Here is a 20,760-nt window from a genome sequence, read left to right as displayed (position 1 = left end):
CCTCCTTCTCTCCTTCCCTCCGTCCGTCCGTCCGTCGGTCCGTCCGTCCCTCCCGCGTCCCTGCCCCTCCCCGGGGCGGCCCCGCTCTCCCCGCCCCGCTCTCCCCGCGCCGGGCGGAGCCTGTCCGCGCTGCCGCGGGCTCGGAGTTGCGCCGGGCGGCGGAGGCGAGCGGAGCGCGGCGCTCGCAGCCCGCTCCATCCCGGGCCATGCAGGATGCTCCCGGCCGCCGCCCCGCGCCCGCCGCCGCTGCTGTGGCCGCCGCCCGCCGAGCCCCCCGCCCCGCCCTGGGCCTGGGTGCTGCCCGCGGCCGCGGGGCTGCTCCGGGTGGGCGCTGCCGCCGCCGGGGCCCCCGCTCCGCCGCCTCCTCCTCCTCCTCCTCCTCCTCCTCCTCCTCCTGGGCCGCCGCTGCTGCTGCCGCCCCCCGCGCTGGTGCGGCCCGGGCCGGGCTGGCGCGGCCCCGCCGAGCCCCCGCTGCTGCCGCTGCTGCCCGCGGCCGCCGACCCGCTCCTGCACGGCCAGGTAAGGGCGGAGCCGCCGTGCGGGGACACAACTTTCCCGGAGCCGCTGCCCGGCGCCGGCACCGAGACCCCCGCCCGCGGGCTGCGGGGAGGCGGCGGGGGCTGCCCGGGCTCTGCATCCTCCGCTTCCCGAGCTCTGCATCCCCCCTTCCCCGGGCGCTGCATCCCCCTTTCCCCGGGTTCTACAGCTCCCTTCCCGGGGCTCCACACCACCCCCCTTCCCTGGGCTCTGCATCCCCCCTTCCTGGCTTTTTCATCCCCCTCCCTCGGGGCGCTGCATCCCCTCCTTCCCACGCTCTGCATTCCCCTTTCCCCGGGTTCCACATCCCCCATTCCCGATGCTTTGCACCCCCTTCCCCAGCTCTGCATTCCCCCTTCCCCAGCTCTGCCTCCCCCATTCCCTGGGTTCCACATCCCCTTCCCCAGCTCTGCATTCCCCCTTTCCCCAGCCCTGCACCCCTTCCCGACGCTCCGCGCCCCGCGTGTGTCTGTCGGACCGCGGCGCTTCCCGCGGCTCTGGGAGCGTGCGGCGGGCGTTTCTCCGGGGGCAGAGGGGCTGCCAGGGGCGCTGCGGGTCCCTCCGGCGGGGCTGGGCTCCCCACTGGCTGCAGGATGCGCTCTCCGCAGCTGCGGCCGCAACGGGAGCGATGCTCCCGGCGCGCTCCGGCAGCCGGGGCAGCACCGCCGCCGAGCGTTCTGTGAATATTTATAAAGACGAAAGTTTTGAGCCGTGTCACTGGAACCAGCGTGTCGCGCCAGTGCTTTCCCTGATGAATATTTCAATTATTAATTGCTGCCGTGAGGTTGCTCGCGGTAGCGGAGCCCTCAGCCGGGTGTTCGCCCCTCTCCGCGGAGGGCTCGGAGCCGTGCGCGCAGTTTTGCCTCGGCTTTATGTTTTTGGGTAGACAGAAGTAAAAATAAACGCGAGCCGCGAGCGCTGTGGCGTCCGCTCGATTCCGTGTGATGATTTCCAGCCTTTTCGAGCTCGAGCGTCTCTTGTGGTTCGGGAGAAAACAGTCGGTGCTGCTCTAATGAAACGGGAACATCAATTATTCCCCAGCGGGAGACCGCTCGACGAACCTGCAGAGGTGGTTTTGCTGTGGGAACCCGTTTGCCGGGCGAATTTAAGTTGAGAAAAAAATACATTCCTGCGTTTCCTTTGGCTCTCCCGACGCATTTTCAGGCTCCTGCTGGCGCTGTACGGTTCAGTGTGAGCAGGGGAGCCCCGGCTGCCGGTGTGCCCTGCTCCAGGCTGTGCTTTGGGCTTCCCGAACCGCTCCGAGCTCTCACCCTGCCGTGCCCAGCGAAACACAAACCCTGGGCGGGCTGAAGGGACATCCCTGACATTTTCCGTCGCGTAATTAGGAGATCATGGAAAGCATCGGTTGCTCGGGGTAAAATCCTTTTGTTGACCCTTCCTCTTGTGTTTGTTTGGTTTTTTTGTCCCCTCCGAAGTGGATATTTGGAGCTCATTCGCCGGTTGTGGGATTCTCCCCTTCTTCCAGCGTGGAATTCGTCCCGGTGCTCCCGCCCGTGTACAGCGCCGCGGTGCCGCCGCACGCCGGCAAGGGCTGGATGGAGAAGAGGCTGCCCAGCTGCAAAGTAAGTGCGAGCCTGGCCTGCCCGGGGGCTTTCGGGGCTTTTTTTATGGAGTACATCAAGTACATGAGCTGCAGAGTGCTGTGGGTTCAGGGGTGTGAGAGCTCGGTGTTTGTCAGGAGAGCCCTGCGGAGGAGGAATGTTGGGATGCTGGAAGGGGCAGGTGATGGAGCAGCAGTTGCAGCTTCGCTGCTCCCAAGTTTTAACAGGACTAAAATGTCGCTAATATTTATTCCTTTGGGTAGAACGTCCTCATTTTCCTGCCAGATGTGATTATGGGGGTTTTCCGTCGTCCCTTTCTCCCTGGTTTTCCCACTGTCTGCCCCAAAAGGCTGCCACACTCAGGGGCTGGCAGAGCGGTGTCACCATGGGTGCTGCCACATCCCTGGTGCCGGGGTGGCCCTCGGGGTCCCGTGTCCCCATCCCACCTCTGGTCCCCACATCTGCCCCTCTGCCAGCTGAGTGCTGAACATCTGGCGTTGTGCTGCTGTCCCTCAGCTGGTTCTGTGCCCTGTCCCTCAGCTGGTTCTGTGCTCTATCCTCCCTGTCCCTCAGCTGGTTCTGTGCCCTGTCCCTGCTGACCCTCAGCTGGTTCTGTGCCCTGTCCCCCTGTCCCTCAGCTGGTTCTGTGCCCTGTCCCCGTGTCCCCCTGTCCCTCACTGGTTCTGTGCTCTATCCTCCCTGTCCCTCAGCTGGTTCTGTGCCCTGTCCCCCTGTCCCCCTGTCTCTCACTGGTTCTGTGCTCTATCCTCCCTGTCCCTCGCTGGTTCTGTGCCCTGTCCCCGTGTCCCCCTGTCTCTCACTGGTTCTGTGCTCTATCCTCCCTGTCCCTCGCTGGTTCTGTGCCCTGTCCCCGTGTCCCCCTGTCTCTCACTGGTTCTGTGCTCTATCCTCCCTGTCCCTCGCTGGTTCTGTGCCCTGTCCCCCTGTCCCCCTGTCCCCCTGTTCCTCACCCCCGTGTCCCCAGGCTGGGGAGGTGGCTGCTGTCCCTGGTGCTGATGGGGTCACTCGGGGTGGCCGTGTCAGGACCAGGAGTGGCCGTGACAGGACAGCTCTGCCTCCAGGCATCCCTGGCCTCCCATGCAGCTGCAGCAGCTGATCTGTCCTGTCAAAGCCAGTTAATTTTTCAGTGGTCACTTCACTTCAGCCTCAGCACTGAGGGACCCTGGCTTGGGCGTTTTGTCCCCAGCTGAGGCTCTGCCTGCTGAAATACCAAGTTAAAGATGTTTTGTTCTCACTTGCATTTCTGAGTTTGGGATCTCAGACTGTAACATTTTCCTTTCTTTCTGTTGGACAGATCTACCTGAACAATGCCTTTGCCCTGGATTCGGCCTGGGTGCAGCCTGAGGAGTCCAGGCTGTTCCAGGGGGCTGAGAAGCCTCTGCTGCTGAGCAATCAAGTGGCCATGGCTGTAGCCAGGCCAGCTGCTGCCTCCAGGCCACTGCCCACGCTTGTCCTGGCCCCTCAGCTGATCCCAGGTCAGGAAATGAACGCATCAATAATTGAGTATTGCCTGTTTCTCGGTGGTTTTCCCTTAGTGCATCCCCCAGGGAGGCAGGGCTGCTTTCTAAAGCAGAGCTTCACTTCCACTCAGCTGCAATCCCTTCCCTGAGCAGAGCCCTGATGGCCAAGTGCAGCTCAGCCTCTGGATGACTCTGAGAGGAAGAAAGGGCCCGGTGTAATTACAGCAGATTGTGCCATGCTGTTCTGGAGCTGCTTGGTGACCCCTGCCAGGAAGGGACCAGCACTCCCCACCTGCTGAGTTTATTTTTCAAACAGAAATCACTGTCAGCCTCAGTGATTCTGTGGTTCCGTGTAGGATTCTGCTGGCTGCTCGTTTGCAGAGTTTGGTGGGCTCTGCACAGAGAGCAAGCAGGAGAGAGGAGCAGTGGATCCATCATCTCATTAAGGCTCAGTCATTTGTGAAATCAATTCCATTAATCTGCATAACTGAACAGAAGAACTAAAAGTTATAAATATTTACTGTGTAAATATTCTGTGATGCTTTAGGTAACCGAGATTTACACCTGGTAAAGAGCATTTATCCTTGCACAAGAGCAGACCATGCATTCCAGGGCTGCATCTCTGTTTTGTGGCTGCAGGAGTAAATTAAAATAGCAGTTCTATACAGAAGGCTGAGGAGAAAAGTGCCACTGATGTTTCAGCCTCTAAATACACTCCTGAACTGGGAATTGGAATTACTGCCTTGCTGCCAGTTGTTCCTGCCTTCCTCAGAGCAAAGGTGCTGTCCCTGGTGCTGAGAGCAGAGCTCCCCTTTCTGCAGGCTCTCCCCAAAAGCAGTTTGCATTTCAGAGCTGTGCAGCACCCAGGACGTGGTGTTTGCCATCAGTGCTGAGGTTCAGAGTGTGCTGGAGGAGATCCTGGCTCCTGGGCTCGTTACCAGCCTCATTAATTAGCAGGGAGTGCCCTGGCACGTGTTGGCCCCTTCACCTGGGTCTGTGTTTTGGTGTTTGAGCAGAGCTGGGGCTCAGCCTCCTCTCCTCTGCCAGCACTGCCCAGGGCTCAGCTGGAGGAGTCAGTGCTGTGGGGAAACCCTGGTATGAATTCATTTCTGTTTATTAGAGGATTTATTGGTATTTTTTACACACAAATGCAGCTGCACACCCAGGGTGCCTGGGGAATCACAGGATGGGTGTGCTGCTGAGGGGGGTCTGGGCAGGGGACCCACAGCCCCTCCTGTTCCTGCACCTTTTAGAGACTTCAATGTTTTAAAATAGTTCAGTATTTTAAACGTGCACAAGCGTATTTGATCACATGCAGAGTGGCAGATATGAGGCAGGAGCATTCCTGCCAGCAGCTGAGGGGCAGTGCCAGGCAGAGCAGGGACACTGCCAGCCTGGTGCCACCTCATGTGCACATGCCCATGGCTGTCTGCTCAGGAGCCCTGCTCTGGCCCCTGCTCCTCCTGCAGCAGCTGGCTCCGTGCTGGCTGCCAGCTGAGCTCCCTCGGGCTGGGAGAGGGGCAGGGAGGAGCTCAAATCCCCCAACCATTTCTGTAAATAATGAGATCACAGAATCCTGGAGTGGTTTGGGTTGGGAGGGACCCCAAATCCCCCCCAGTGCCACCCATCCCATGGCAGGGACACCTCCCACTGTCCCAGGTGCTCCAAGGTGCTCCCAGCCCCAGTGTCCAGCCTGGCCTTGGGCACTGCCAGGGATCCAGGGGCAGCCCCAGCTGCCAGGGCCAGTCAGGAATTCCTTCCCGTCCTTGTTGAGCTGATGGTGCTAGTCCACCCCATCCCAGGCTGTTTGGGGCTCCAGAGCTCGTCAGGGACCTGTGGCCATTCCTGCAGGGTGGCCCCATCCCTGTCCTGCAGGCAGAGCAGGAGCTGCTTCCCCATGGCAGCACTGGAAGTGCTCCCTGTGCAGTATCTGCCCTCAGTGGGAGCAGTGGTGAGGATCCTGGGGCAGGTTCTCAGTTAGGTGGGACAAGGGCAGTTAATCAGGTTTCTATGCAGCATTCACTCCAGAGCCGCTGTGGCAGCAGCAGCTCTGCCTTCCCCAGCCATCAGCAATGATATAATTGTTTTCTCAATGGAGCTGCAGCCTTCCTGAGCTCCAGGAGTGAGCACGGAGCCTGGCAAGGCTAATGTGTATAATTGAACAGCTGCAGCCCAAGCCACTCCAAGGTGCTATTTGCTGTGAGGAGCAGCAGTTATTATTCTCTGCTGAAGTGCACACCATGAATTACGTGCTCTGTGTTGTGTGTTTCTGAGGAGCAGGGTGCCCTGTGCCCCTGGCAATGACGCCTGGCTCATGGCTTTGCAGTGGGATATCCCTGTATCTGTTCCCTTTGCAGTGAGATATCCCTGTGTCTGTTCCCTCTGCAGGGATATCCCTGTGTCTGTTCCATTGCAGGGATATCCCTGTGTCTGTTCCCTGTGCAGTGGGATATCCCTGTGTCTGTTCCCATTGCAGGGATATCCCTGTGTCTGTTCCCATTGCAGGGATATCCCTGTGTCTGTTCCCTGTGCAGTGGGATATCCCTGTGTCTGTTCCCTTTGCAGTGGGATATCCCTGTGTCTGTTCCCTCTGCTGGGATATCCCTGTGTCTGTTCCATTGCAGGGATATCCCTGTGTCTGTTCCATTGCAGGGATATCCCTGTGTCTGTTCCCTGTGCAGGGATATCCCTGTGTCTGTTCCCTGTGCAGTGGGATATCCCTGTGTCTGTTCCCTGTGCAGTGGGATATCCCTGTGTCTGTTCCCTGTGCAGTGGGATATCCCTGTGTCTGTTCCATTGCAGTGGGATATCCCTGTGTCTGTTCCCTGTGCAGTGGGATATCGCTGTGTCTGTTCCCTTTGCAGTGGGATATCCCTGTGTCTGTTCCATTGCAGTGGGATATCCCTGTGTCTGTTCCATTGCAGGGATATCCCTGTGTCTGTTCCCTGTGCAGGGATATCCCTGTGTCTGTTCCATTGCAGGGATATCCCTGTGTCTGTTCCCTGTGCAGGGATATCCCTGTGTCTGTTCCCTTTGCAGTGGGATATCCCTGTGTCTGTTCCCTGTGCAGGGATATCCCTGTGTCTGTTCCCTTTGCAGTGGGATATCCCTGTGTCTGTTCCCATTGCAGTGGGATATCCCTGTGTCTGTTCCCTGTGCAGTGGGATATCCCTGTGTCTGTTCCCTGTGCAGGGATATCCCTGTGTCTGTTCCCTGTGCAGTGGGATATCCCTGTGTCTGTTCCATTGCAGGGATATCCCTGTGTCTGTTCCCTGTGCAGGGATATCCCTGTGTCTGTTCCCATTGCAGTGGGATATCCCTGTGTCTGTTCCCTGTGCAGTGGGATATCCCTGTGTCTGTTCCATTGCAGGGATATCCCTGTGCCTGTTCCTCCTCTGGGGAGGAAGGCACCATTTCATGTTTCTGCAGAGACAGCCCTGGTGTTTCTGGGAGGGAAGGATTCGCGTTTCTGTCTCCTGCGCTGTGTGGGTGAGGCCAGGGCTGGCCAGGTGCCCTGTGCCACTGCGCCCGTGCCAGCTGGGTGTCCTGCATATCCCTGTGGGCTCAGAGGCTGCTGGATGGGGTGAGAGAGCGCTGGCAGGGCCCCGTGGTGGGGTTCCAACACTCCAGGGTGGAACCCAGGGTCCTGTGGCACAGGACATTCACCGGTGTCACTGGCAGCTGTGCTGGGGTGGTTTGGCACTCCTGGACCATGCCACCAATGCTCCCTGCCGGAGGGGATGTTCTGATGCCGTATCTGGGGAGGTTTTATGGAATTGTGGAAAGGTTGGGGCTGGGATGGACCTTAAAGCTCATTGGGTTCCACGTGTCTCCTGCATGGAGATGAGGATGTCGGGTGGGGCATCCCAAGGAAATTACATTCTGATCCCTCTCATTCATGTCTTTTTGTCCTGATGGCAGTACCCTTTACAGAATCAAGACAGTGTCAGCACTGACGTGCAGATACACATCCAAACACGGGCCCCGCTTGCTAGGTAATTCCATTGACAGATTATGAATGAAATAGGGCTGCTCGCTGTTGAATTTGGGTTCTGTTTTCTCATGAAATACACCACCCAGGACCTCTGACCTCCTGTATCTCCTAAGCACAGCTCTGTGTTTGAAGCACATCCCCATTTATAAGCACTCGGGTTTTGGCTTCCCAAATTGGATTATCTGGTATTTAAGTGCGTGTGCTGGGGCTCCCTGTTTGGGGACAGAGAATAGCACAGCAGGACCCCATTCATGTCCCTGAAAAGCCATCAAACCTCTCTTTGTTTGTGGAGCATTCAAGCACTGCCAGCCAAGTGCTTTATTAGGTCTGGGAATGCTTGGCTTTAACCACAGCTTTCACGAAGTTTTTGTTTTGCTCATTAAGCTTATGGGTTTTTGGTGCTTTTCCCGTTATCTCCTCAAATCAAGAGAAACTTAGAGCGAAGTTTGTTTTCCCACTTCAATGACAGCAATAACCCCAGGAGCGATGTGTTTATGGGCAAGGCCGCTGTTCTGCCCTTTCCATAACATTATCCCTCCTGACCCCGGGAGCTCCGTGTGAATGAATGCAGCTCTCGGTGCCTGCAGGGCAGGGCTGTCTGGGAGCAGCCAGGGATTTCTATTTACTGCACACGAGCAGCAAAGTGAGCAGGGCTGCTCCTGGCAGTCACTGAGTGGCTTACAGTGCCAGCGGCTGATTACCCCCTTGGAAAGCTGAGATATCAGGAAAGCAGGGAGATCAGGAAAGCAGGGACATCCCTGCCTTTGTTTGTTTCCTTTGCAGGGCTATTGGTGTGTTTGTTTGCTTTTGCAGGGCTATTGGTGTGTTTGTTTGTGTTTGCAGGGCTATTGGTGTGTTTGTTTCCCTTTACAGGAATATCCCTGTTCCCTTTGCAGGGACATCCCTGCGTTTGTTTGTTCCCTTTGCAGGGATATCCCTGTGTCTGTTCCCTTTGCAGTGGGATATCCCTGTGTCTGTTCCCTGTGCAGTGGGATATCCCTGTGTCTGTTCCATTGCAGTGGGATATCCCTGTGTCTGTTCCCTTTGCAGTGGGATATCCCTGTGTCTGTTCCCTTTGCAGTGGGATATCCCTGTGTCTGTTCTCTTTGCAGTGGGATATCCCTGTGTCTGTTCCCATTGCAGTGGGATATCCCTGTGTCTGTTCCCATTGCAGTGGGATATCTCTGTGTCTGTTCCATTGCAGTGGGATATCCCTGTGTCTGTTCCCTGTGCAGTGGGATATCCCTGTGTCTGTTCCCTTTGCAGTGGGATATCCCTGTGTCTGTTCCCATTGCAGGGATATCCCTGTGTCTGTTCCCTTTGCAGTGGGATATCCCTGTGTCTGTTCCCATTGCAGGGATATCCCTGTGTCTGTTCCCTGTGCAGTGGGATATCCCTGTGTCTGTTCCATTGCAGGGATATCCCTGTGTCTGTTCCATTGCAGGGATATCCCTGTGTCTGTTCCCTGTGCAGTGGGATATCCCTGTGTCTGTTCCATTGCAGTGGGATATCCCTGTGTCTGTTCCCTGTGCAGTGGGATATCCCTGTGTCTGTTCCATTGCAGGGATATCCCTGTGTTTGTTCTCTTTGCAAGGATATCAGGGTGTTCAGAGTTTTTTAGGACCTCTAAACAAAGGCACAGGTCAGGTTGAGAAGGAGACTTGTTCCACACGAGGTGAAAATTTTGCACAAATCCAAATTTATCCACGGCAGTGTCCACGCCGGTCCTGTCTCAGTCACATTTTCACATCACCTCCCTGCTGCAGAATCCATCCACCTCACCCGTGTCCCTGCGCCTGCCTTGGCCCTTTTGGGGTCTCTGGTGTCTGTGGGGAGGTGCCCCCTCTCAGCTCAGGTTCAGCTCAGGCTGCAGAAGCCCAGCTTAGTGCCAGGAGGAGGTGCCAGGACATTGCCCAGCAGGCTGTAATGCACAGAAGCTTTCAGCACACTGATCAGCACCTGTCTGACACACCTGGGAACATCTGTCTGCTCTCAGAGGGTGACAGTGGCACCATTGGGCTCCATCTGCAGCTGAGGTCAAAGGAAGGGACACTGAATTCTGCCCGAAGCCCTGGAGTTAAAAATGCAGAGAATCCAACCTAAAAGTAGTGAAAATTCTGCTTAGAGACATCAGCTGGGCTGGGGGGGCTGTGAGGGGCTGGGCTGGATGCAGGCACAGCAGGGGGAGGATGGTGATGGGAACAGGATGGTGTTGAGGATGGCTTTGGGAACAGGAACACTGCATGTGCCCAGGAAGGGTTGGAGTGCCCATCCCTGAAGGTGTCCAGGGAATTCCTGGAGGTGGCACTCAGAGATCTGGGCTGGGGACAATGGGGCACAGCTGGGACTCTGATCCTGGGGGGCTTTTCCAGCCCCAGTGGCTCTGGGATTCAGAGGAGAAGTTGGCACCTCACTGCCAGGGTGTGCCATGACCTGGGGAAAACACCATGGCTGGAAAAAGTCCTGCATGTTCCCCTCATTGCAATATCAGTGATGGTGATATCAGTGATGGCGATATCAGTGATGATATCAGTGATGATATCAGTGATGGTGATATCAGTGATGGCAATATCAGTGATGATATCAGTGATGGTGATATCAGCGATGGTGATATCAGTGATGATATCAGTGATGGCGATATCAGTGATGGCGATATCAGTGATGGTGATATCAGTGATGGCGATATCAGTGATGGTGATATCAGTGATGATGATATCAGTGATGGCGATATCAGTGATGATATCAGTGATGGTGATATCAGTGATGGTGATATCAGTGATGGTGATATAAGTGATGATATCAGTGATGGCGATATCAGTGATGATATCAGCGATGGTGATATCAGTGATGATGATATCAGTGATGGTGATATCAGTGATGGTGATATCAGTGGTGATATCAGCGATGGTGATATCAGTGATGGTGATATCAGTGATGGTGATATCAGTGATGGTGATATCAGTGATGATATCAGTGATGGTGATATCAGTGATGGTGATATCAGTGGTGATATCAGCGATGGTGATATCAGTGATGATGATATCAGTGATGGTGATATCAGTGATGATATCAGTGATGGCGATATCAGTGATGATATCAGTGATGGCAATATCAGTGATGATATCAGTGATGGTGATATCAGTGATGATGATATCAGTGGTGATATCAGCGATGGTGATATCAGTGATGATGATATCAGTGATGGTGATATCAGTGATGATGATATCAGTGATGGCGATATCAGTGATGATATCAGTGATGGTGATATCAGTGATGATGATATCAGTGATGATATCAGTGATGGTGATATCAGTGATGATATCAGTGATGGCGATATCAGTGATGGCGATATCAGTGATGGCGATATCAGTGATGGTGATATCAGTGATGATATCAGTGATGGTGATATCAGTGATGATATCAGTGATGGTGATATCAGTGATGGTGATATCAGTGATGGTGATATCAGTGATGATATCAGTGATGGTGATATCAGTGATGGTGATATCAGTGATGGTGATATCAGTGATGGCGATATCAGTGATGGCGATATCAGTGATGGTGATATCAGTGATGGTGATATCAGTGATGGTGATATCAGTGATGATATCAGTGATGGTGATATCAGTGATGGCGATATCAGTGATGGTGATATCAGTGATGGTGATATCAGTGATGGTGATATCAGTGATGATATCAGTGATGGCGATATCAGTGATGATATCAGTGATGGCAATATCAGTGATGATATCAGTGATGGTGATATCAGTGATGATGATATCAGTGGTGATATCAGCGATGGTGATATCAGTGATGATGATATCAGTGATGGTGATATCAGTGATGATGATATCAGTGGTGATATCAGTGATGGTGATATCAGTGATGATGATATCAGTGATGGTGATATCAGTGATGATGATATCAGTGATGGCGATATCAGTGATGATATCAGTGATGGTGATATCAGTGATGATGATATCAGTGATGATATCAGTGATGGTGATATCAGTGATGATATCAGTGATGGCGATATCAGTGATGGCGATATCAGTGATGGCGATATCAGTGATGGCGATATCAGTGATGGTGATATCAGTGATGATATCAGTGATGGTGATATCAGTGATGATATCAGTGATGGCGATATCAGTGATGATATCAGTGATGGCAATATCAGTGATGATATCAGTGATGGTGATATCAGTGATGATGATATCAGTGGTGATATCAGCGATGGTGATATCAGTGATGATGATATCAGTGATGGTGATATCAGTGATGATGATATCAGTGATGGCGATATCAGTGATGATATCAGTGATGGTGATATCAGTGATGATGATATCAGTGATGATATCAGTGATGGTGATATCAGTGATGATATCAGTGATGGCGATATCAGTGATGGCGATATCAGTGATGGCGATATCAGTGATGGCGATATCAGTGATGGTGATATCAGTGATGATATCAGTGATGGTGATATCAGTGATGATATCAGTGATGGTGATATCAGTGATGGTGATATCAGTGATGGTGATATCAGTGATGGCGATATCAGTGATGGCGATATCAGTGATGGTGATATCAGTGATGGCGATATCAGTGATGATATCAGTGATGGTGATATCAGTGATGGCGATATCAGTGATGGTGATATCAGTGATGGCGATATCAGTGGTGATATCAGTGATGGTGATATCAGTGATGGTGATATCAGTGATGGTGATATCAGTGATGGCGATATCAGTGATGATATCAGTGATGGCGATATCAGTGATGGCGATATCAGTGATGGTGATATCAGTGATGGTGATATCAGTGATGATATCAGTGATGGTGATATCAGTGATGGCGATATCAGTGATGGTGATATCAGTGATGGTGATATCAGTGATGGTGATATCAGTGATGGTGATATCAGTGATGATATCAGTGATGGTGATATCAGTGATGGTGATATCAGTGATGGTGATATCAGTGATGATATCAGTGATGGTGATATCAGTGATGGTGATATCAGTGATGGTGATATCAGTGATGATATCAGTGATGATATCAGTGATGGTGATATCAGTGATGGCGATATCAGTGATGGTGATATCAGTGATGGTGATATCAGTGATGATGATATCAGTGATGGTGATATCAGTGATGGTCTTTGACTCCTCTTTTCATGGCGTGTGACTTTCAGAATTCCCCCTGTGGGTGCTGGGTGATTGATGGTAGCTCTAAAACCCTTTCAAGGCCTTTTTGGGCAGAACCCACAGCATGGTCTGGTTTTTTTGTGAGGGGAACCTCTCAGGTGGGTGCCCCCAGCGTGGGGGGAGCCTTGGCCCAGCTGGCAGTGCCTTGGGCAGAGCTGGGCTGTGTTTGGGGATGCTGCCCGTGCTCTCCCCAGCTCTGAGCCCCCAGGGATGGCCCTTCCTCCCTGGAGTTATGCACCAGGAGAGACAGAGTGAGAGCTCCATCAAAGGAGGGGAAACCACCCAAACTTCTCTTTCAGCTGAGCGATGAAACTTTGATGAGGGCATTGATGCAAGTTTAATGAGCAGCCCAGCTCGGCGCAGGCTGTGCCTGCCCAGCTCACATCACTCTCCTGTTCTCCTGCCCTCTTTGGGGAAATCACATCCTCCTCTCCAGAAGAAAAGAATCAAATGAGAAGTAAACAACCTTCCTGCTCATGTGCCCTGCAGGAAGGCACAGCAGAGTCGTGTTTGCAGACAGCATTAGCTTTCACAGGAGGTGCTTTGTGGGTTTCTCCCAGCAGCAGACAGCTGGAATTGGGAATGAGCACAGGCTCTTGGAGGGCAGGTGTTTGACCCCACTGAAGGATTGTTCCACTCCCCAGGTGAATGAACAATGAGCTTCTGTTTAACACTTGGATTGGTTGGACACTGATGGTTTTTTTTTGTTTGTTTTTTTTTTTTTTTTTTTAATTTCTGCCAGTTGGTCTGGCAGAAAAATCTGTTTTCATTTATCCATTGCTAAATGATCAAAACTTAAATATTTGTGGGGTTTGTTTGGCCTGTTACTTAGTGCATCTGCAGGTGCTCCTTGGCATGGAGGAATAATGACTGTGGAAATAATGGGCTTTTTTTGGTGACAATGAAAACACTAAAACTTCTGCTTTGCTAATGCAGGGCGTATTTTGTTGGGGAATAATTGTTTGTAAAGGGCTGGGACAAAGCTGGGGGTGCTCACCTGGACAGGAGCAGCTCCAGGGAGAGCTCAGAGCCCCTTGCAGGGCCTGAAGGGGCTCCAGGAGAGCTGCAGAGGGACTGGGGACAAGCATGGAGGGACAGGAGCCAGGGAATGGCTCCCAGTGCCAGAGGGCAGGGCTGGATGGGAGATTGGGAATTGGGAATTGTTCCCTGGCAGGGTGGGCAGCCCTGGCACAGGTGCCCAGAGCAGCTGGCGCTGCCCCTGGATCCCTGGCAGTGCCCAAGGCCAGGCTGGACCCTGGGGCTGGGAGCACCTGGGACAGTGGGAGGTGTCCCTGCCATGGCAGGGCTGGCACTGGGGGGGTTTGGGGTCCCTCCCAGCCCATCCCCAATGCTGTGATCTCAGCCCAGGTCCCTGCTGGGATTCTCCTGCCTGGAGCTGTGCAGGGGCTGCATCCCCCACCCACAGCCTCCCTCCCCAGCACCCACTCCCTGCTTTCCTGGGGTGCACATGGAAAGGGACCCTCGGGCTGAGGGAGGGGCTGCAGTGGGATCAGCTGGGGGTTCCTGCAGCCTCAGCTGCCTCCCAGCTCCTGCAGGGTTTCACCCGGGCTGGGCTTTGCTGGATGCCACAGGAAGCTGATGATTGCTTAATTCCTGAATCCCGAGCTCGGGTGGAGGGAGGAACAGCTGCTGTTCGTCAGATTTGCTCTGCTCCTCAAGAGTTTTGCACTGCTGTTCTTGTTTATTTAACTTAATTAGCCGAGATTGAGCTCTGAAGGTCTTCCCTGCCACTGTCAGGCTGGGGACAGAATGGTGCAGGGGCTGCAGGGTGTTTGAGCTTCGGTTTGGGACATTCCTGGGGCTGCCCAGGGAGGGTTGGGGTGCCCATCCCTGGAGGTGTCACCTGGAGGTGGCACTCAGAGCTCTGGGCTGGGGACAATGGGGCACAGCTGGGACTCCATGGGCTGGGAGGGTTTTCCAGCTTCAGGGATTCCATGAAGCGTCATGCTGTGGTTTTGGGATGAAGGAGATGAGATGTGGAGCTTGTCAAACTCAGGGATTTGTGTGCAGGACACAGCAGAGCAGCCAGGCAGGCCAGGGAGCAGTGGGTGCCTAATATAGCAAGGAATAAATTCAGATTTGCCATCAGACAGTTACACTTTGCAAAGTTGAGAATGACTGTGTTCCCTGTGTTCAAATATTTGCCTTTTTTATTAAGTTTTTTCATTTAAATGTAATAACTCTGCACAGTTTGAGTGTGAGTCACTGCTGCCTTGTCCCTGTGGGCGATGTGCTCACATCTGTGGGGTTCCATGGCAGGAAATGCTCCAGCCACCAGCTGGGCATGGAATCACCATCACCAGAGGGGCTCTGTGTCCTTTGGAATCACCATCACCAGAGGGGCTCTGGGTCCTTTGGGATCACCATCACCAGAGGGGCTCTGGGTCCTTTGGAATCACCATCACCAAAGGGGCTCTGGGTCCTTTGGAATCACCATCACCAAAGGGGCTCTGGGTCCCTCAGGAATGGCTCAGGCACAGCTGGGCTTGGGGCACCTCTGGGATCAGCCCAACCCCTGCCCAGGCAGGGCCACCTGCAGCAGGGACACAGGAACGTGGCCAGCAGGGTTTGCAATGGCTCTGCAGACTCAGGAAATTTTTTCTGGCTGCTTTGGAGGGCTCGAGGCCCTGCCCAGGGGGCTCAGAGACTTTGGCACAGAGCTCAAAACTCTTGTGCTTTTGATTTAGCTTTTGGAAATAAACAATTACTAACTTTATATGAAGAATTATAAGCTATGAAGTTTAAGTTTAAGTAGAATGATAGTGAATTTACCACAGGGTGAAAAACAGATTTTTGAGGTTTTTAGCATGGGGGTTTAGGGGGCAAGATGGAGGGAACTGGGCGTGTCCAGCCTTTCTCCTTCTTCTTCTTCTTGGCCTCCATCTTCTGCTGTGAGGTTGGCACTTTTGGATTGGTTTAGAGTAGAAGCTCACTGTCTAACATAGGTGATGGGTATTGGGAAGTAATTGTAAATATTGTACAGGTAGTTTTTAGTATAAAAAATTAACACCAGCCTGGGGGCGGGCAGAGTGCCTCTGTCTGTCCTGCTGAGTGGACCTTGGCTGGAGAGGAGAAAGAATTTTATAGATAAGGAACAATAAACAACCTTGAGACCAAGAAATGTAGAGCTCTGACTCCTTCTTCGAGCGCCGGACTGGGAAAAGAGACTTTCTGACACATCTCGGGGTCACTGTGAGCAGCAGAGACCCCAAGATCTCACCCCTCTCTCTCTCTCTCTCCCACAGGTGGGTGCCAGAGCAGCCTTAAAGCCGTGGGTGGCACGCAGAGCCTGGCGCTGGTGGCCCTGGAGCCCGAGGCCCCGCAGGCCGCGCCGGGCCTGCAGCCCTGCCAGCTCCTCACCCTGTCCCCCATCAAAGTGCCCCTGCTGGCCTCGCCCTTCCCAGGTAAGGCTCCTGGGGGCCCGGGGACAGTCTGGGCAGCACAGGGGCTGTGGGGTGGTGCTGGGTGCTGGGCACGGGCGGCACTGCCGGGGTTAAACTGGGGGCTCTGGAGCCGTGTGGAGCTGTGCTCTGGGCTGGCTGTCAGGAGTGGGTTCAGAGCTCCAGGGATGTTTGTCATGGATGTGTCCCTGGGACATTTAGGGCCAGCTGAGTTGGTTCCTGCCTCCTCTGAGGGGGTTCTGTGGGCAAACCTGTGAGCCCCCCAGCCCACCCTCAGGTTATGGTGGTGTGGTCACAGCTGAGCTGGAACGTTCCTATCCTCAGCTGGAACGTTCATGTTCTCAGGCGGAATGTTCATGTTCTCAGGTGGAACGTTCATGTTCTCAGGCAGAACGTTCATGTTCTCAGCTGGAACGTTCATATCCTCAGCTGGAACGTTCATGTTCTCAGGTGGAATGTTCATGTTCTCAGCTGGAACGTTCATAGCCTCAGCTGGAACGTTCATGTTCTCAGCTGGAACGTTCATGTTCTCAGCTGGAACGTTCATGTCCTCAGGTGGAACGTTCACTTTCTCAGCTGAAATGTTCATATCCTCAGCTGGAACGTTCATGTCCTCAACTGGAACGTTCATGTCCTCAGGTGGAATGTTCTCCCTCTGAGCTGGAACGTTCACTTTCTCAGCTGGAACATTCAAGTTCTCAGCTGGAACGTTCCTATCCTCAGCTGGAACGTTCATGTTCTCAACTGGAACGTTCATGTCCTCAGCTGGAACATTCCCCCTCTCAGCTGGAAGGTTCATGTTCTCAGCTGGAACGTCCATGTCCTCAGCTGGAACGTTCATGTTCTCAACTGGAACGTTCATGTTCTCAGCTGGAACGTCCACATTCTCAGCTGGAAGGGCCCTCACGAGGTGGCTGCACACCATGGTACAACACTTTATGAAGTCCCCAGCGGATTGTCTGGGTGTTTTCAGTTACAAACGTGCTGGGAGAGCTCAGCCCGGGTCCTTTCCCAGCGCTGAGGTGTGGCTGGTGCCCGCAGAAATGGCTTTTCTCTGGGTGCTGAGTGGAACCTTTCTGAAGGTGGCAGCTGAGGGGGCATCCCTGCCTGGCTGGGCAGGCCTGGGTGGTCGCAGCCTTTGGGCAATGTTTGTGACTGCACCTGGGGTGCCTGGGGCTATTTTTAGAACAGTTGTCTGCCAATTAAGTGAAAAATGTAAATGAGTGAAAAATGTAAATGAGGGTGCGTCTTCCATCCTTTTGGTAATTGAGGTGTAGCACAGCAAGGCACAGGGAGACTGAATTCTGCAGAAGGTGCAGCTCTGCTTTGGTGTTGGTGGGGAGCTCTGGTTTGGTGTTTGGTGTTTAATGAGAGCTGCATCCCAGGGATTCTCCTTTCTGCCAGAGCAGGGCTGTGGGACCAGGGCTGGGAGCAGCAAAGGGGGCTCAGGGGGCCCTTGTGGCTCTGCACAGCTCCTGCCAGGAGGGCACAGGGACAGGAGCAGAGGGAACGGCCTCAGGCTGGGCCAGGGCAGCTCAGGGCGGGCACAGCAGGAATTTCCCCATGGAAAGGGGGCTCAGGAAGTGCCCAGGGAGGGTTGCAGTGCCCATCCCTGCAGGTGGCACCTGGGGGTGGCACTCAGAGCTGGGGACAGGGTGGGGATGGGGCACAGGCTGCGTTTGTCAGATCCACATCTCACCTAAAAACTGACCCCTGTGAGTTTGGGGTTAATGAGCTGTGACCCCGGGGTTAATGAGCTGTGACCCTGGGGTTAATGACCTTCCCACACTGCCCTTGTCTAAAGTTTATGAAAGGCCACGGGCACACAGTAGCAATGAACTTAAATACCCCAAAATGACATGAGTTCCAGCTTCAATCTCCATGTTTATTGGTGCCTGGAAGGCTGAACACTGTGTGTTTGGTTAGCCCAATAAATTGATTATCCCCTGTTAATTGATTCTATTAGAGGGCAGTGTCCTGCTCCTGCCTTGTGTGGTCCTGTGTCTCCAATCACAGGCATTTGCTCAATTTGATCAATAGTCTTAGGAGTGAATATTTATCTTTTAGGCTTTGATTGTGGTTAGTTTTGCAGTCTTGCAGTTAACTCCTGGCAGCCTAATTAATACCTTTGGGAATAGCAGGGTGTTCACATGAGGTGGGAGGTGTGGGAAGGGCACAGGGCAGGTGGGGACCCAGGCTCTGCTGCTTTTCCATCCTCACAGAGGAAATTCCTTAGAATCCCCTCAAAGCAAAACTCCAGGAATTTAGGGGAACTGTGAGTGTGCACAATGCAGTGTGGTCATTTTTAAAAATTCCCTCTTAATACAATTTATTTTACATTTTGGGAAGGAAAATCAGAAGCAAAGCTATGAGAGAGCAAAGGATATTTGGGGAATTTAAAGGCAGCCTTTTCCTGCAGGAGGCTGTGAAGGATCCCAGCTGGGTCCCTGGCAATGGGGCTGAGCACGCAGGGCCGGGAGGTGCTGGCTGCTGCAGGTTGCTGTGCCTCGCCTCTGCAGCCAGTGGTGCTCTTGGGGATTGTTTTGTCACTGTGCTGAGCCTAGAAAAACTTGTAATGATGAAATAAACGTGTGGGAGAGAAGCAGCATAAAAGTCCCGGGTTTAATAGCAACATAAAATGCTGTTTTATATGGAATAAAATATTGAAGCTTGAGGAAGCTGTCCATGGAGTGATCTGTGGCTGGAGAGGCTCCAGCTCAGGCTCTGTGCAGTGAGAGGGGCCCTGGCCCCACATTGCTGTGCTCTCTGCTCCCACACCAGTGAGGTGAGCAGAGAAGGTTCCAGCAATGCAATTGCAGCCCCATTTTGGGTTAGTATTGCTTTTATTTCCTTTCTTCATTTTGCAACTACTGGTGGTGCTGCTTGTGCATCTCCCAGGCAAATGTTCCCTTAAATATTTCATGGCAGCCTGGCTGTGAGTGTGGATTTTGTGCCAGGTTTAACAGAAAGACTAAACAGGAGCTTGTGGAGATGCAGCTCCTCGCTGTGCTGCATCTTCCTGGGCCCTGCTGGGGGAGGAAACTGCATTTCCCAGCACTGCCACGCAGGGCTCTGAAATCTGCCTCAAAGAAACCCTAAATGCATTAAATTTGCAAGCACCAGCACTTACCTGCAGTAATTAAAGAATGGGGTGTCTGGTAATCTCTAATACCCCTCTGCAGCTCCTGCATAAAGGAGTGGGTGTTTATTTTCCTCACATGCAGGTTTTTAATGGTAGCAGTGAAGAAGGTAAGAGATGAGCCTGTGCTTATGGACTCTGTAAATTAGCAGAGAGCACAAATATTAAAAAAGGCACCATCTGCCATAGAATCCATTTGCCACCTGTTCCCTGGCTCTCAGCATTATTTAAGGGTTTAAATGTGGTGGTTTAGGCTGCCACGGAGCAGCTGGGAAGTGACTGAGCCTTTTCCTCTCAGCACCTTAATGCTGAGTGCCAAGGGCAGCCTGGTGCCAGCTCTGTGCCTGAGCTCTGTCTGTGTCTGTCAGCCTGTCCGTGTCTGTCAGTCCCTCCCCGGCAGGGACTGCTCACTGAGCCAGGCTCACTCTGTCTGTGTCTGTCAGTCTGTCCGTGTCTGTCAGTCCCTCCCCGGCAGGGACTGCTCACTGAGCCCGGCTCACTCTGTCCGTGTCTGTCAGTCTGTCCGTGTCTGTCAGCCTGTCCGTGTCTGTCAGTCCCTCCCCGGCAGGGACTGCTCACTGAGCCAGGCTCACTCTGTCCGTGTCTGTCAGTCTGTCCGTGTCTGTCAGTCCCTCCTCGGCAGGGACTGCTCACTGAGCCAGGCTCACTCTGTCCGTGTCTGTCAGTCTGTCCGTGTCTGTCAGTCCCTCCTCGGCAGGGACTGCTCACTGAGCCCGGCTCAGAGCACGCTCAGAGCTGGCTCCTGGGCTGGAGGGGCCCTGCTGCTCGTCCCAGCAGAGGCACAGAACTGTCCCAGCACGGCCTGGGAAGGGCTCAGGGCTGGGGAAGGCAATGGGGTGAGTCCCACTGAAGCCCTGAGCTCAGCCTAAGGCCCCCAGGGCATCTGCATGGACTGGTTTGGAGGGACCTCAGAGCCCTCCCAGTGCCAGCCCTGCCATGGCAGGGACACCTCCCACTGTCCCAGGTGCTCCCAGCCCCAGTGTCCAGCCTGGCCTTGATGTTCCAGCATTTTCCAGATGTTTCCTGGCCAACCTCCTCCCTCCCAGTTCCTTACTGGGAGGGCTGGGCTGAGCCATGTGTCCAAACCTCTGTGCACACTTTTTCCTTCCTTGTGTTAATGAGGTTAATTAGCAGCTGCACTCCAGTGGGTCAGAGCCTGGGAAGCCCCTGCAGCCCTGGCCAGGGGTGGCTCCTGCTGGCTCTGTGCTGGGCTCACTGCCCCCCTTTGGCATCCTCCCTGTGGGAATTCTGAATTCTTAGTTCACCTCAGCCCAGCCTCCCCTGCACAGGAATTCCACAGCATCAGGTGAGCACAAATGAATGATTTTGGGGGAGCAGCCAAAGTTCCAGGCAGGAATGTGGGGCTCACTGTGATGGTGCTCACTGTGATGGTG

At 53.7% G+C, this 20,760-nt stretch overlaps 1 protein-coding gene across 1 annotated transcript in view; it reads left to right on the top strand.

The window, feature by feature from the left end:
* Positions 1-213: 213 nt before the first annotated feature.
* The window catches only part of TCERG1L (transcription elongation regulator 1 like), a 63,220-nt gene continuing 42,673 nt past the window's right edge, over positions 214-20,760 (top strand). Inside the window, exons 1-4 of the mRNA XM_066554700.1 lie at positions 214-519; positions 1,974-2,120; positions 3,415-3,595; positions 16,051-16,209. Coding sequence (XP_066410797.1) covers positions 214-519; positions 1,974-2,120; positions 3,415-3,595; positions 16,051-16,209 — 793 coding nt within the window. The remainder of the gene's footprint in view (positions 520-1,973; positions 2,121-3,414; positions 3,596-16,050; positions 16,210-20,760) is intronic.

This window comes from Molothrus aeneus, chromosome 8, assembly GCF_037042795.1.
Source record: "Molothrus aeneus isolate 106 chromosome 8, BPBGC_Maene_1.0, whole genome shotgun sequence".
NCBI classification, from domain to species: domain Eukaryota; kingdom Metazoa; phylum Chordata; class Aves; order Passeriformes; family Icteridae; genus Molothrus; species Molothrus aeneus.
Note: the sequence above shows the minus strand (reverse complement) of the source record. Positions and strands in the feature narration are given on the sequence as shown.